At 40.1% G+C, this 13,262-nt stretch overlaps 2 protein-coding genes across 2 annotated transcripts in view; one reads left to right on the forward strand and one right to left on the reverse strand.

Moving 5' to 3' along the window:
• Nucleotides 1-706: 706 nt before the first annotated feature.
• cep20 (centrosomal protein 20) lies at nucleotides 707-3,182 on the reverse strand. The gene is made up of 5 exons (XM_041277200.1): nucleotides 3,078-3,182; nucleotides 2,630-2,827; nucleotides 2,352-2,436; nucleotides 1,913-2,034; nucleotides 707-1,233 (listed from the first exon to the last, which is right to left on the reverse strand). Exons 1-5 carry the CDS (start codon nucleotides 3,178-3,180, stop codon nucleotides 1,160-1,162), a joined length of 582 nt encoding a protein of 193 aa, XP_041133134.1. The 5' UTR covers nucleotides 3,181-3,182; the 3' UTR covers nucleotides 707-1,159.
• Nucleotides 3,183-4,406: 1,224 nt separating this feature from the next.
• LOC121331166 (multidrug resistance-associated protein 1-like) overlaps nucleotides 4,407-13,262 on the forward strand; it is a 9,387-nt gene continuing 531 nt past the window's right edge. Inside the window, exons 1-7 of the mRNA XM_041278388.1 lie at nucleotides 4,407-4,626; nucleotides 10,823-10,999; nucleotides 11,498-11,623; nucleotides 11,890-12,027; nucleotides 12,202-12,327; nucleotides 12,663-12,724; nucleotides 13,110-13,245. Of these exons, the coding sequence (XP_041134322.1) occupies nucleotides 4,579-4,626; nucleotides 10,823-10,999; nucleotides 11,498-11,623; nucleotides 11,890-12,027; nucleotides 12,202-12,327; nucleotides 12,663-12,724; nucleotides 13,110-13,245 (813 nt within the window). The 5' untranslated portion in view covers nucleotides 4,407-4,578. The remainder of the gene's footprint in view (nucleotides 4,627-10,822; nucleotides 11,000-11,497; nucleotides 11,624-11,889; nucleotides 12,028-12,201; nucleotides 12,328-12,662; nucleotides 12,725-13,109; nucleotides 13,246-13,262) is intronic.

Genomic DNA, 13,262 nt, shown 5'->3' on the forward strand with positions numbered 1-13,262 from the left:
AGTTCTACCTTTTTACCCCCGAGTTCTGTTGCTGCCGGTGAAAGCTGTGCTTTTTCGTGTTTCTATTTTCTTTCTAGAAGTGACACAGACAAGCTCGCTGCTGGGTGTTGTCTGAGATATTCCCATTATATTTCCTGTTACTTTAAGGCATTGTAATATCAAAAACAACTACATCCCATCATCTCTCAGGAGCTATTGCAAGTCCAAGAAAGCATTAGCGAAAGTAAAGAGAAGTAGCAGAGTATAATGGCAGTACTAGAATATACAGGGAACTGATTTAACAATACACAGGATGTTTGAATTCACAATTCCAAAAGTAAGAATTAACACTAAACCACGCTAAAAGTTAAATGTATTTTTAGTTTTATGATGATTAACCGATCTTTCTTTTTTTAAAAAAGTTGTACGCTCCCCCCCCACACCCCCCCCCCCCCCCCCCCCCCCCCTCCCCCCCCCCCCCCCCCCCCCCCCCCTTCCTGTGAAGTGCCACTGCATTTAACAGCTTGTCAATCCCTCCAGAAATAAGGGGCACATTCGAATTCTGTGCATAAAGAGAACAGCAGCCAGCTCACAGACACAGTGTAAATAAGTTGCAACTGCACCATCTGCTGGAAAGAATCAGCACATTACCAAGTAGAAAATACACATATGTTCAGGAAATGCAATTACCCAACCCAGAATGGTAATAATCTTTTAATTTAGGCAAAAGTAATTTTTTACATAAAAAAAAAAAAAACTATTACATTTGCAAACATATTAAACATTCCTACATTTAAACCACAACAGTCTCAGAATTTGTGCGCATACAGAATCGCATGGTTCCAACATACATGTCTTTTTCCTCAATCCTGTTCAACAGGAACAGTTTGCTGTCTGTCCTTTGGAATATCTGTTAAAAGCCCATTGTAAAAGAAATTATAAATAAAAAAAACCCAGCTACCCAAATCTGGCCTTGGATTTGCACCCACAATCTCCACTCACTCAATTTGTGTATTTCACACTGTAAACCTGAATAGTCCTTTTTTAAATTTATTTATTTTACCACCCCTTTAAAAAAAAATATATATGTTTGTGTCTTATCCATGGGTGGATTGTGGGAAGATCTACCCATGTTACTGTGATTTAAAATGAAACATGACTCCACTGTGAGGAAGCCCTGTCATCTGTACCCACCACGCAGCGTGAAAGGTTCTGTGCTGCTTGGTCCAGCCACCTGCCCCAGCTCTGGAATATCTGCAGGTCAGGAAATACGATGCAGGATTTAGAGGTGTATACAAATCAGATTACTTGCAGCACACCGTTTAAAATAGCAGCATGCAGTTTGCTGCACTATAACTACATTGAAATCTAAGATTGCAATGCATCTTAGCTGCTCTGGCCTTTTTATACTATCCATAATGACAAAGTATTCTTGGTAAATTTCTAAAGCATACTATGGGGAAGAATAATGAAGTGACTGGGATATGGCTAGCACAGCTTCATCTGCACAGAAATAGCCATCTGTGACTATACTGTGTTCCACTTTTGTGCATGTCATCTAAAAGATGAAAGCTTTTGCGAAAACAAATACAGGCTTATAACAGCACCTCCTACAAAACAAGTTTAATTGGGTGCATATACTAATCGTCCCAGCATATTAGTCAGGCATGGAAATAAAACTCAATGCATAGCAGTTTCACCCATTTCTAATTTTAATATGTGCTTGATTAGTCCCAGAGTATAGGTAACAAGTTCAGGTGTGTTGTCTTAAATTCATTGTAAAATTCAAAATGGATTAAAGCTGCTGTGCACCAAGGGTCTTATTTCCATCACTGTCAGCAAACTGGTCGAAGGAAGTTATCTGAAGATACAGGGTGACCTTGTTTAAGTTAACATCCTTGCAGATCTGACTTCCCTCCTCTGTTCCACTCACTTGGCTGACTGAACCCGTTTTCTTTGGAGCCGGGCACAGACGGACCCCTCAGGAACGTCATTCCACCTTTCTCCCCCTTACTGTCATTAAGAAAATGGGAAAGCATCCCATAGAGGAGAGGTCTGTGGAGAACAAACAGCATTCTGTAATTCACAACTCGTGGGTCTGAGTCCACTGCAAACATAATAGTCACAATTCAAGTGAAATTCAATTTCAGATAATACAACTACTACTTATAATAATAATTTGCATACTGGACACAGACCTCCCCAAATTCTCTACATTCCTTAAATTAATGTTGAGTGAGATATTTCATGTTTAATTCAGGCCTCCAAGCTGTCGCATGAGCAGGCATTGAAAAAAAAAAAAAAGAATTATAGCTGAAACTTGTCATTGAAAAGTTTTTTAGTATTTCTAAATTAAAGAAAGCAGAATTTACACAGATTTGGAGCTGGGGTCTTCCACCACATTCAGCTCATTCGCCATGAACTCCCTGTCCAGGGGTACCTCGGGCTGACCAGACTCTGCAGGGGGGCAGAAAAGAGGGGTATTTACAAACAGTCGTCATTATTAGAAATCATCTCAATTCCTTGATGATCTTAACGGTCGAAGACACACCTGACGTCTCTTTTGCAGAGGTCACTTACAATCAAGTCTCACATAACAACCTGGAATGCTTCACACCGACGGCTGAATGTCACTTGTGGGTTTTCTTACCTGCTGTCAATACGGAGGCGGTGTAGCGGTATTTGTTAAACTCCAGGTATTCGCGGATCAGCTCGTTGATGAGCAGATTCTCGTGGGATAGAGGGGGCCTCGACTCGCTCTCGTCGTCCAGCGCGTTAAACACCTCGGCTCTGATTCGGGCTTTCAGCTGTCCCAGGACGCCTCTCGACTCCAGCGTCTCTTTTAACGCTGACGAGGTGGAAACAGAAACATCAATTTACGGGGTTCGCTGAATTTGTATTTAAGAGTTTGATCCATAAGTTAGCCCCACTGCTGCAGAAATAACAAGCGGTACATAAACACAAAGTAGCAAGGGAATTGCGTCCCCATAGCTAAAATCTGTCTAGGGAGATCTAAATGAAGTTAATTATCAATATTGAGATAAAGTAAGCTACTATGAAACAACCAATGCAGTTTTTTAATTATCGCTTTTACTTACCAGATTTCAGCTCTGCTATGGTCGCCATCGTTACTAACTGCCACTGCTGACCTTGAATGGGGTGTCCATAACCCATCAAGTTTAACCAAACAGCCAGTAACATCACTAGAAAACAGTGTCACAAAACGAAAAACACGTTTGGTTGGATAGACACGCCTTTATGGGATGGCCTTAAAATAATATGCAATTTGTAATTGGTCCACAGCAAACTATGAACACACCCATCTCAGCAAAAAGGAAGTGAGATATTTCCAGCCAATTTCTGGATAGAAAGATTACGTAATATGGTTTCACGTGCTGTGTTAGTTAACAAAGTAAATAATAATAATAATAATAATAATAATAATAATAATAATAATAAAATCATTGTCGTTTTCTTAATTTTTAAACTCCTGGTGTCGGTTAGCCGCTGTTATTATAACTAATCTGTCCACTTTGCGTAATGAATTTAAAATACAGTACAAAATATATATGTTAAATTTAATAAAAAGGGACTTATGTTTTAATATTTGCCTTATGTCTTCTTGAAGTAACAATAGCTAAAAATGGTTGTCAAAGTATTTTTGTTATAGTCTGTATTAGGTGTTCAATAGAATTAAATAACTGAAAAATAGTACATTTTCTTGTGGAGTAAAACATATTGTAAAACTGAATTTCTGCTTAATTGTGTTCATGTCCTTGAGCTACTTGGTTAGTGCAGTAATCCAGAGGAATATTTCAGAGTATTAAACAACAACTCTTTATAAAGAATACAGACTACAATCAGTCATTTTAAGAAATACAAAACAGCCACGGAACCAGTACCTTCTGCAGTAGGACAAGCATTATAAATGTATTATAAAGCAACACTGGGAAAGTACCTCAGTGTCACAGAAGTACTGTAGTATTCTATAGAATCTCAAAAACCTTATAGGGCTTTTACTATAGCATTCTATTAAAAAAATTAAAAAGTCATGGGTATCGTTAGGTCATTCACTGGTAAGCTGCTACACTGAATACATTTTAGCTGCTAGCTGGCGCACGTGCTTCAAAATGCATTAATCTGTTAAACCTGTTATTGCTTAAAATGCACGTTTTAAACAGCCTATATTATGTCTCCAAAAAACTGGGACTAAGAACAAAATAAAGATATAGGTGTGATTTCTTACATGTCATGTTATTTATTATTTTGTTACTGGTTGTTGTTGGTTGAGCTGGTGCATGCCGCACTTATAACGTCTGGCTATTTTTCCTATAAACTTATTCATATATGTAATCGTGGCAGCTTTCTATTCTTTGCACAGTTTATTTCTAATTTAGTTTGGCTGAAGTCCCGTTCGTGACAGTGAGAGTGAGTACTTCGGTAATCAGCAACAAAGCTCCCCCTGCCTGTCCTTGAGCAAGTGCTGCTGTGTTAGCAAACACACACAAACACTCACTCGGCAAAGACTGTTATGAAACTGAATCAGCACAACATTTTACTTTGTATACAGCCTTTAAAACAGAAATACCATTGCGGTCAATGGGGCTCGATGACTTTTGCAGCCTCGACGGTTCCGATCCATTTTGGGTAAGTGCTTCCCTGGTTTATTTATGCGAATAGTTCATTTTCTTTGTGCGTTCTGGTGGCATCATGATGCTATAACGCTGTATAGGCCACGACGTGCGTTGTAAGTGTAGCTCAGCTTGCAGAATATTCGTAAAACTACCGGTGTCAGAAATGCAGCAGCACTACGCAACCTTTTTCTTTTTTTTTTTTTTATATCTGGTTACAATTAAACGTAATACATGTATTGGTTTTTAAATTTAATCATAACGTAGTCTGGTGTGTGTGATTTTTTTTTTTATTCGATTGCATTTTAAAGTAACGGTTTGTGACAATTTAAAAATACGTTTTTGGATTCTTCATTTCAAGAGAGAAAAGGCTATAAAGTATTTAGTATGTGTTAGTAGTTGTATTATTCTTTTCAAGGAAACAAATCTCTGCACGAATATGTAAGTAACGTCAATTCAATATGAACTGGAATATTGTTTTTTTAGTCATACGGCAGCAATTACTTTTAATGTCAAGGTTTTCATTTAGATTAGACGTATCACGCAATAATGCGTTATTATAAGTTACAAAAAAGACTATAGCAAAACACATTAAGACGCGTACAGTACGAAATGTATTAAATCATTTGGCGTTTAATAAAATGTAATGACCTCATCGTGTTATAGTACTCGCTGACCTAACCATGGATTGTGATCTGTATGCTTATGACGAAATAAACGAAGAAAAAAGGTAATACTGAGGTCACGACGAGTTATCGTGTCTTGGTGTTTTCACAGATCTGTATACAGACAGTAAAGAGACCCCACCACGCAAATCGAGTGTTTTCTAAACAATAAACTGCGCTTTACCAGGCGCCAGAAAAGAATTGCATGCATCTATATATTTCATGTCATTTTTCACTGACAAAACATTGAAAACACCTGCGATATCAAGCACCTCTTATGTAAACTGCCTATCCCTTACATTTCTATAGAAACTAAACCGCCTAGTGCATGTGGTTTAAAATAATACAGGCTGTACATGGTTAAGAAAACCAACACATTTTCATTAGGAAAAGTCTCCAGAGTGATGTGATTCAAGAGAACAGACTTCCCAATTAAAATACACAGCAGAGTCTTGTATCACTAACTCCCTTGTGCTCTAAAGCTGTTGCATTAGACCATTGCAAGAAGCAAAATGTTTTCCTCTGTGACAGACAGTCACGCAAGTGCCCGATGCAGGTTTCCTAGGAATACTGAGCTTGTGTGGATAAAGTTCGATTTAAAACATGGTAATATCGTGCTGCTTGCAGTGGTATAACCCTCACTAGTTTCATTTAGACTACATGTAGTTCCCTAAGTTAAATGTATGCAGTTTTATTGTGTTCATGTTGGAACCAGGGATAACAAAGCAAAGAGAAATGTGCTCTGGTTGTATTTGCATGTAATCCACGTGTTAGATGCGCTCAGTCAGACAGAACCCGGACACTTGTATTGAGTGTGGTAAAGTGCTGCTGCGCCTGTAAACAGATTAACAGTTTTGGAAAGTCAGCTGGGGGCTGAATTTGTTTTTATCAAGTGCATTTGGTAAAGGCGGGCGGAAATGTTTGACTGTACAGTAGTAGGAAGTGACTCACAAGCTGACCATGCATGTTAATAAATTATTCTCAAGGGTCATTGTTTTTTTTGTTTTTTTAAACAAAGAGACTCCGGAAAAACCTTGGATCCTCTGATAAGACCCATAATAAATTATCATTGTCCTTTTTTGAGCTAAAATCATGTTCTGGATAGCTGGGTATGCCCAGTGCTTGCTGTTGAGAATCCCATATTGAATACCTGTGTGTCCCTTGATATTTAGAACTATTAAAACAAGTTTTAGTTTCCACACTTCAGTTAGTGAGGACGAGGCTTATACCTGGGAATAGTGTTTGCTTATGGTTTATTTAATAACTCTGTCCAGCAAATACTTCATCAGCATGTTACCCTTCAGCACGGTGGCAAGCTAATCTAGCCGTAACCTAGAAGTAAATAGGATTTGCCCAGCCTGTTCTGTGGCACCTTGTGACAGGAGAGCCATTAAGGCTTTGTGTCAAACGAGGCCAGACACACTCGGCCTCCAGTTCCTCTGCCACCTGGCCACGCTGTCTCCCAGTCCCTCTATGCTGTACCTTCTCTGCTGTTAGATAACCTCTTTAAGTGTCTGCTACTCCTTTGATGTATAGGAGGCAGTGTGGTCCAGTGGTTAAAGTCCAGGGCTTGTAACCAGAAGGTCGCTGGTTCAGATCGCATCTCTGCCACTGAATAACACACTGTGTGACCCTGAGCAAGTTACCTCCTTGTGCTCCATCTGATGGATGAGATGTAAAAAAAAGTAAGTGGCTCTGCATATAATGCACAGTTCACAGCCTACCTCTGTAAAGCACTTTGTGATAGTGGTACACTATGAAAGGTGCTATATAAAAATAAAGATATTATTATATTACTGGAGATGGCAATTCTGATAAAGCACTACACAGTCTCAAAATATCAGATTCCATATCTGAAAAAACAAATAACGGAAATATGACATCAGCAGCTCTTTAAAATAAACAGCAAACTATTCTACTGCAGTCAGTGCTCCTCCTTCAGTGGGAAGCAAGGTTTCAAGCATTAATGTCATAAAAGGAATATTCAGTTTACCATGTAAACGCGGAATATGAAAGAAATGAGAGAATTCCGCCTGCATGTATGCAGAGCATTCAGAATATATTCTAGTATTCCAAATACTTAATGTTCTGAATACTTGTGCCATGTAAATGTACTGCCTGTCTCCCAGTCCCTCTGTGCTGTACCTTCTGTGCTGTTAGATAACCTCTTTATATTGTCTGTTGCTCCTTTGATGTGTACTGTAGATGGCAATTTTGATAAAGCGCTCAGGCCTGGGAGTTACCCATTTTGTATCAGATAATTCCAGAAAGAAATGCCTCATTTCTACCCCAAGCAGGTACAAAACTTACAAAAAACAGCAGTACAAAGCAAAACCAAAACATAAGGAGATCCACATCTTTCAATTCTGCATTTTTAACATATGACTCTTCTGAAGTTATGACATTAGATTACTGATAAAACCGGTTGTCTTGTAATGTCTGGTAAGAGCCCCAAACTCTACCCACCGCCAGCGTGACTGTTTTACATGGTTTAATATTTAAGAAACCGTGGCTGCAGTGTGAGTATTAAAAGGAAATAACAGAAACAAAACCACAATTGTAAAAGGAGACTCTGAAAGAAGGCACAGTACTAGAATAATGCTAAAATTGCCTGTGCTTTTGTTGAGTGAAAGGAAATTCCTTCCATTTGCACGCACACCTCTTATGAAGAGGAATGTTAATCAGGTCAGCACTGCACAACTCTCCCTAAATTCAGTAATACACTCTACTGTAGTTTACTGGCTGTAAAATATAAAGAACAACTAAAATACATCTTTCCATTCACTAATGAAAAACATTAAGAGGCGCATTGCAAATAATTGCAGATGCAAATTTCAAATTGCATTGCACTGCACCCTATGTAAACTTAAGACCAATGCAAATTACTAAACATGCACAAATAACGATCCGCAGTTATGATAATGATGGGCTCGATAAGAGCATCGGTCTATTTAGCGGCCGCACTTGCACAGTTAGGAGTTAGGATAAAACTTTCCATTCACCGATGAAAAAGCATTATGAATCTAACAGAATGCCTATCATGAATATGAGAAGAGGAACAGCTCCAGGGGAATCATTATTTAAGATAATAACATGCTGTGTATTTCGTTCTCATATTGATATTCCATAGACTGTGCTTGATTTGCTGCTAAGATGCTTTGCTTTGACTTCTCATTCTTGCTGAAAACCAACACATTTTTCATTAGGGAAAGTCTCCAAAGTGATGACTTGATTCAAGACAGCAGACCTCCCAAGTAAAATAAATACATACACACTATAGTCTTGTAGTTTCCTGTAGTAAATACTGCAGTATAGCATATGGAACTATATATGTTGTATTTGGACAGCACTAGTATTTTTTTATATGGGTTTTTTGCTCAACTCCTACTGCACATAGTCAGTACTATGCACTTTGTGAAAACACAGGAGAACACGGGTGAGGAGAGAGAGACTGTGCAGGGAGTACTGTGTTGAATGTAGGACTTTTCCCCAAGGTGAACTGTACTATTAACAGGCCCCTCACTGTACTGTTCAGTCTCTTGTTATCTCCACTGAATTATTTTTATTCAGTCGAGGGGCAGGCTAACAAACTCCCTTATGTTCTAAAGCTGTTGCATCAGACCATTTAAACAGACACACAAGAAGAAAAGCAAAATGTTCTCTGTGACAGACAGTCACGCACATGCCCAGTGCAGATTTCTTAAGCATACTGAGCTTGTGTGGATAAAGGTCTATTTAAAACATGGTAACATGACCAGGGCAGGTCAGTGTGATATATCATGCTGCTTGCAGTGGTATAAACCTCACTAGTTTTATTTAGTTCCCGAGTGTAGTAAAGTGCTGCTGCGCCTGTAAACAGATTCAATTTGTTATTTATCAAGTGCTTTTCATAAAGGCGGGCCGAAAAGTTTGACAGTACAGTAGTAAGAAGTGACTCCAAGCTGACCATGAAATGTTAATAAATTATTCGGAAGGGTTGATGGTTTTATTTTTAAACAAAGATACTAACCTGGGAAAAACCTTGTTACCCATCAATGGCTGGCAAGCTAATCTAGCCATAACCTAGAAGTAAATAGGATTTGCCCAGCCTGTGCTGTGGTACCTTTTGACAGGAGAGTCATTAAGGCTTTGTGTTAAACGAGACCAGACACATTCAGCCTCCATTCCCTCTGCTTCTGGCCCACACTACCTCCCAGGCCCTCCGTTCAAACCACTAGGCCACACATCTCCCAGTCCCTCTCTGCTGTACCTTCTCTGCTGTTAGATAACCTCTTTATAATGTCTGTTGCTCCATTCATGTGTACTGTAGATGGCAATTCTGATAAAGCGCTCAAGTTACCCAGTTCGTGTAACAACACTGAGCATTAAGAGGAAATACCAGAAACAAAACCACAATTGTAAAATGAGACTCTGAAACAAGGCACAGTACTAGAATAACACTAAAATTGCCTGTGCTTTTGTTGAGTGAAAGAGGAAATTCCTCCCACTTGCATGCACACCTCTTATGAAGAGGAATGTTAATCAGGTCAGCACTGCACAACTCTCCCCGCAGTTATGATAACGATGGTCTCAATAGGAGCATCGGTCTATTTAGCGGCCGCACTTGCACAGTTAGGAGTACAGAGAGCAGTAGTCTCTGTAGAACATTTGTGGAGTAAGAAAATACAAACCAAAAAAAAAAATATGTCAGTGAAAGGGCAGCAAAGTCCTTTTGACGCACGGAAAAGAAAAGAAACATTTTCTGAGAAGGAGCTGAGAGTCCTTATGGCTGGAGTTGTTTGGAAATGATATGTATTTGCCTGCTCTTTTAAGCATGACATTAAGAAGTGTGCCTAACTCTCTGGAAAAGGTGGATTGTTCTATCCCTCCAGACATTCCAAATGTGGTCTGAAGGAACCCAGCACGGTCCCTAGATTGACGATGGGGTCTTGGTCATCCCCTAATTCAGCTATGAGGTTTAGGATGACCTGCAGAGTAAGACGATAACGTTTTAACACCGCATTCCTCCGGCATCCCAAACAAAGAGACCCTGGGGTTGAATATGGGTCTTCTTCATCTTGCTCTTCTCCTCCAAACATGTTCCTATCTCTCCTCAACAATAGCCAAGCATTGCCACATCAGGAAGTGTACCACAGTAGCCATCCTGAAGCCAATGACAGGTCTCTGCAGGTGTGTGCTTTTATACAGCTCTTAGTTACTCGCTTCTACACTGGTTTGCACCTTGTAAGAACAGGTGTAAAGTTTTTGGAGGGACAGCAATTGCCTAAGTGCCTATGAGAAGAGGAACAGCTCCAGGGGAATCATTATTTAAGATAATAACGTACAGTGGTGCCATGTAGAAGGGGCTTGACTTGGTTTGCTGTGTTCCACCCTACCTGTATGTTTAAGCTGTAGTATTTAGTTCTCGTATTTATATTCCATAGACTGTGCTTGATTTGCTGCTAAGATGCTTTATTTATATTGAAGTAATCATTTATTTGTTTATGGTCGCTCTGTGCTTGCAATGTTCTATAGAATTGAATCCGTCTCTGTCCCTTTGCCTGGCAGGATTGGAACCGGACATGGTACACTCCTAACCCAGATCTGACCCAGTGTTTCCAGAACACAGTGCTGGTGTGGGTCCCCTGCATCTACCTCTGGGTGTGCGCACCTTTCTATTACCTTTACCTCCACAGCCATAACAAGGGGTATATCTGCATGTCCCATCTCAACAGAGCCAAAACTGTGAGTATTATACAACACAACTGACAACCACAGTATATCTACCACATATAAATGCCTTGAAACTCCTCCACTGTTGTATTCAAACACACACAGGTATACTACGGTTTCCTGCACGTTGAGAAACTGCAGAAGCTTTTGGCATACTTTAAAGAATTAATAGGTATAGCGTGAAATGTGACTGCAGAGTGGATCAAAATCCCATTGGCAGTTCACAAATAAACAAAACACCATAAAACTTGACGGTTAGCAGCAATAGAACAAAGGAACGTGGTTGGGGTGGTAGAAATGTCATTACCCACACAAGACCGGAAATCAGTAAGAATTGCAGACATTCTGTGTTCAATTTTCTATAGCTAATGGGTACTGTCAGTGCACAATCTGGTTAAGTGACCCTTGAACCATGTATATCATTATCAGAGCCTGCATTTAATATATTGAAACATATTTGCAATATGAATAGGTACTAAGCTACATTTAAATTGCCTTTTGATTCTGCAGGTTTTCGGGTTCTTGCTGTGGATTATCTGCTGGGCAGATGTTTTCTACTCTTTCTGGGAAAGAAGCCAGGGTACTTCCAAAGCGGCCGTCTACTTGGTCAACCCCACGCTGCTGGGAATCACAATGGTAAGGGAGATTGTTTTTTGTCTTACTGCATTCTGTACTCGGGGATCAGACTGTAGAGAGCTGTTTGGATGTGATGTCCTCATTATTGATGTGGTCTGACTTTTCAGATATCTGACAAGTCAAGTCTGTCCAGAGAGCGGTTCGTTATCCATTGTCAGATTTAGGGTTATTTTACAGTATTTGGAGGATTATTTGATTGATCTGACTGTAAAACAGCTGCAACGGTGGGACAGGTCTCACATATTTCATTGCATTTCCCCTTTCAGTTGCTGGCTGCGTTTCTCATTCAGTATGACCGGATTAAGGGGGTCCAGTCTTCCGGGGTGATGCTGGTTTTCTGGCTGATCACGGTGGTCTGCGCTGCTGTCACTTTCCGTTCCAAGATCCTGCAGGCTTTCAGTGAGGTGAGGCGATGCTGGGGGGCTACAGTACAATACAATGCAATATGAGTTTACGCTATCCTTAGGAGTGTAAGCTGATATAATAAAAATGTGGAGCAATATTTATTATTTAAAACAGTTTTATGGAATCCAGCAGTTGTCGTGGTGGAAATAAGTGTTTCCTCTTGTGCTGTGCAGGTGTCTAGTGTCAGTGTGTTTCGCTACACCACGTTTTATACATACTGCACTCTCCTGCTGGTCCAGCTGATCCTCGCCTGTCTCGCTGACCAGCCGCCACTGTTCTCCAAGGCTGTGAAAGACACTGTGAGTATCTAAGTTTACACACACAGATGCGTTGTTTTAAAAAAAAAAAAAAAGACTATTTTAGCAAACAGCAAAAGCGAAGACCATCTTTTTTTTGTTTAAGAATTGTATCCCTGTGCAGTAGTTCTGTGGGGGGGGGGAAAGAAATTTTCACAGCAGAGCAGTCCCTGTATGTAATGTGTGTTTTTGCTTACATGACCATGTTTGTTGAACATGAACTGCAGAATGCAACGTCAGCGCGCCAACTCTTGATGAGTGGAAGCCCGTGTTTGGTTAGAAATGTTTTTATACAGAAGAAAAGCAATGTCTGACTGAAATGTCTTTTTCTTTTACAGAACCCTTGTCCAGAATCAGGCGCTTCTTTTCTGTCCAAGATCACCTTCTGGTGGATCACTGGGTAAGATTTGCTCTGCAGTTTGACTCTCACAGCGGCCCTGTGAGGGAGCTCAGCTTTATAGGGACACAGGAAGAAGGGCTTTCTTTGCTGCAAGGTGCTGGTAAATATGGGGGCTCTCTAAGTGAACAGTTTTCATTCATATTATCTTCACTACACCCTCACACAGTTTTTAAAATCCTTAACTAGCTAACTGGTAGTGAGGTAACTTCAACCATTCCCATCATTCTTCCAGTGAGCATTTTTGACTTCTTTATCTCAGTATTGGAAGTTATATACGAATAGCTAAGTAATGTGTCAGTTAAACTCCTTGTGAATGCTGTTTTTTGGTATGATAGCTATTGCAGTTTTCTTACCTCTTGTCTCTATTCTGCCCGTGTTTCTGCAGGTTGATGACTCAGGGCTACAAGCGTCCCCTGGAGGAGCGGGACCTGTGGTCCCTGAATGAGGATGACCAGTCTCAGGGGGTCGTTGCCCAGCTGGTCCGGAGCTGGCAGCACGAGTGTGCAAAGATCAAGAGGTCAGTGAACCAACACCCAAT

Source organism: Polyodon spathula, chromosome 18 (assembly GCF_017654505.1).
Source record: "Polyodon spathula isolate WHYD16114869_AA chromosome 18, ASM1765450v1, whole genome shotgun sequence".
Taxonomy (NCBI): Eukaryota; Metazoa; Chordata; class Actinopteri; order Acipenseriformes; family Polyodontidae; genus Polyodon; species Polyodon spathula.

Coding starts and splice junctions, on each gene's coding strand:
- cep20 (XM_041277200.1), bottom strand. CDS start 3,180: ATGTTACTGGCTGTTTGGTTAAACTTGATGGGTTATGGACACCCCATT. Junction 2,828..3,077: donor CATAGCAGAGCTGAAATCTG/GTAAGTAAAAGC, acceptor CCACCTCGTCAG/CGTTAAAAGAGACGCTGGAG. Junction 2,437..2,629: donor CGCCTCCGTATTGACAGCAG/GTAAGAAAACCC, acceptor GCCCCCCTGCAG/AGTCTGGTCAGCCCGAGGTA.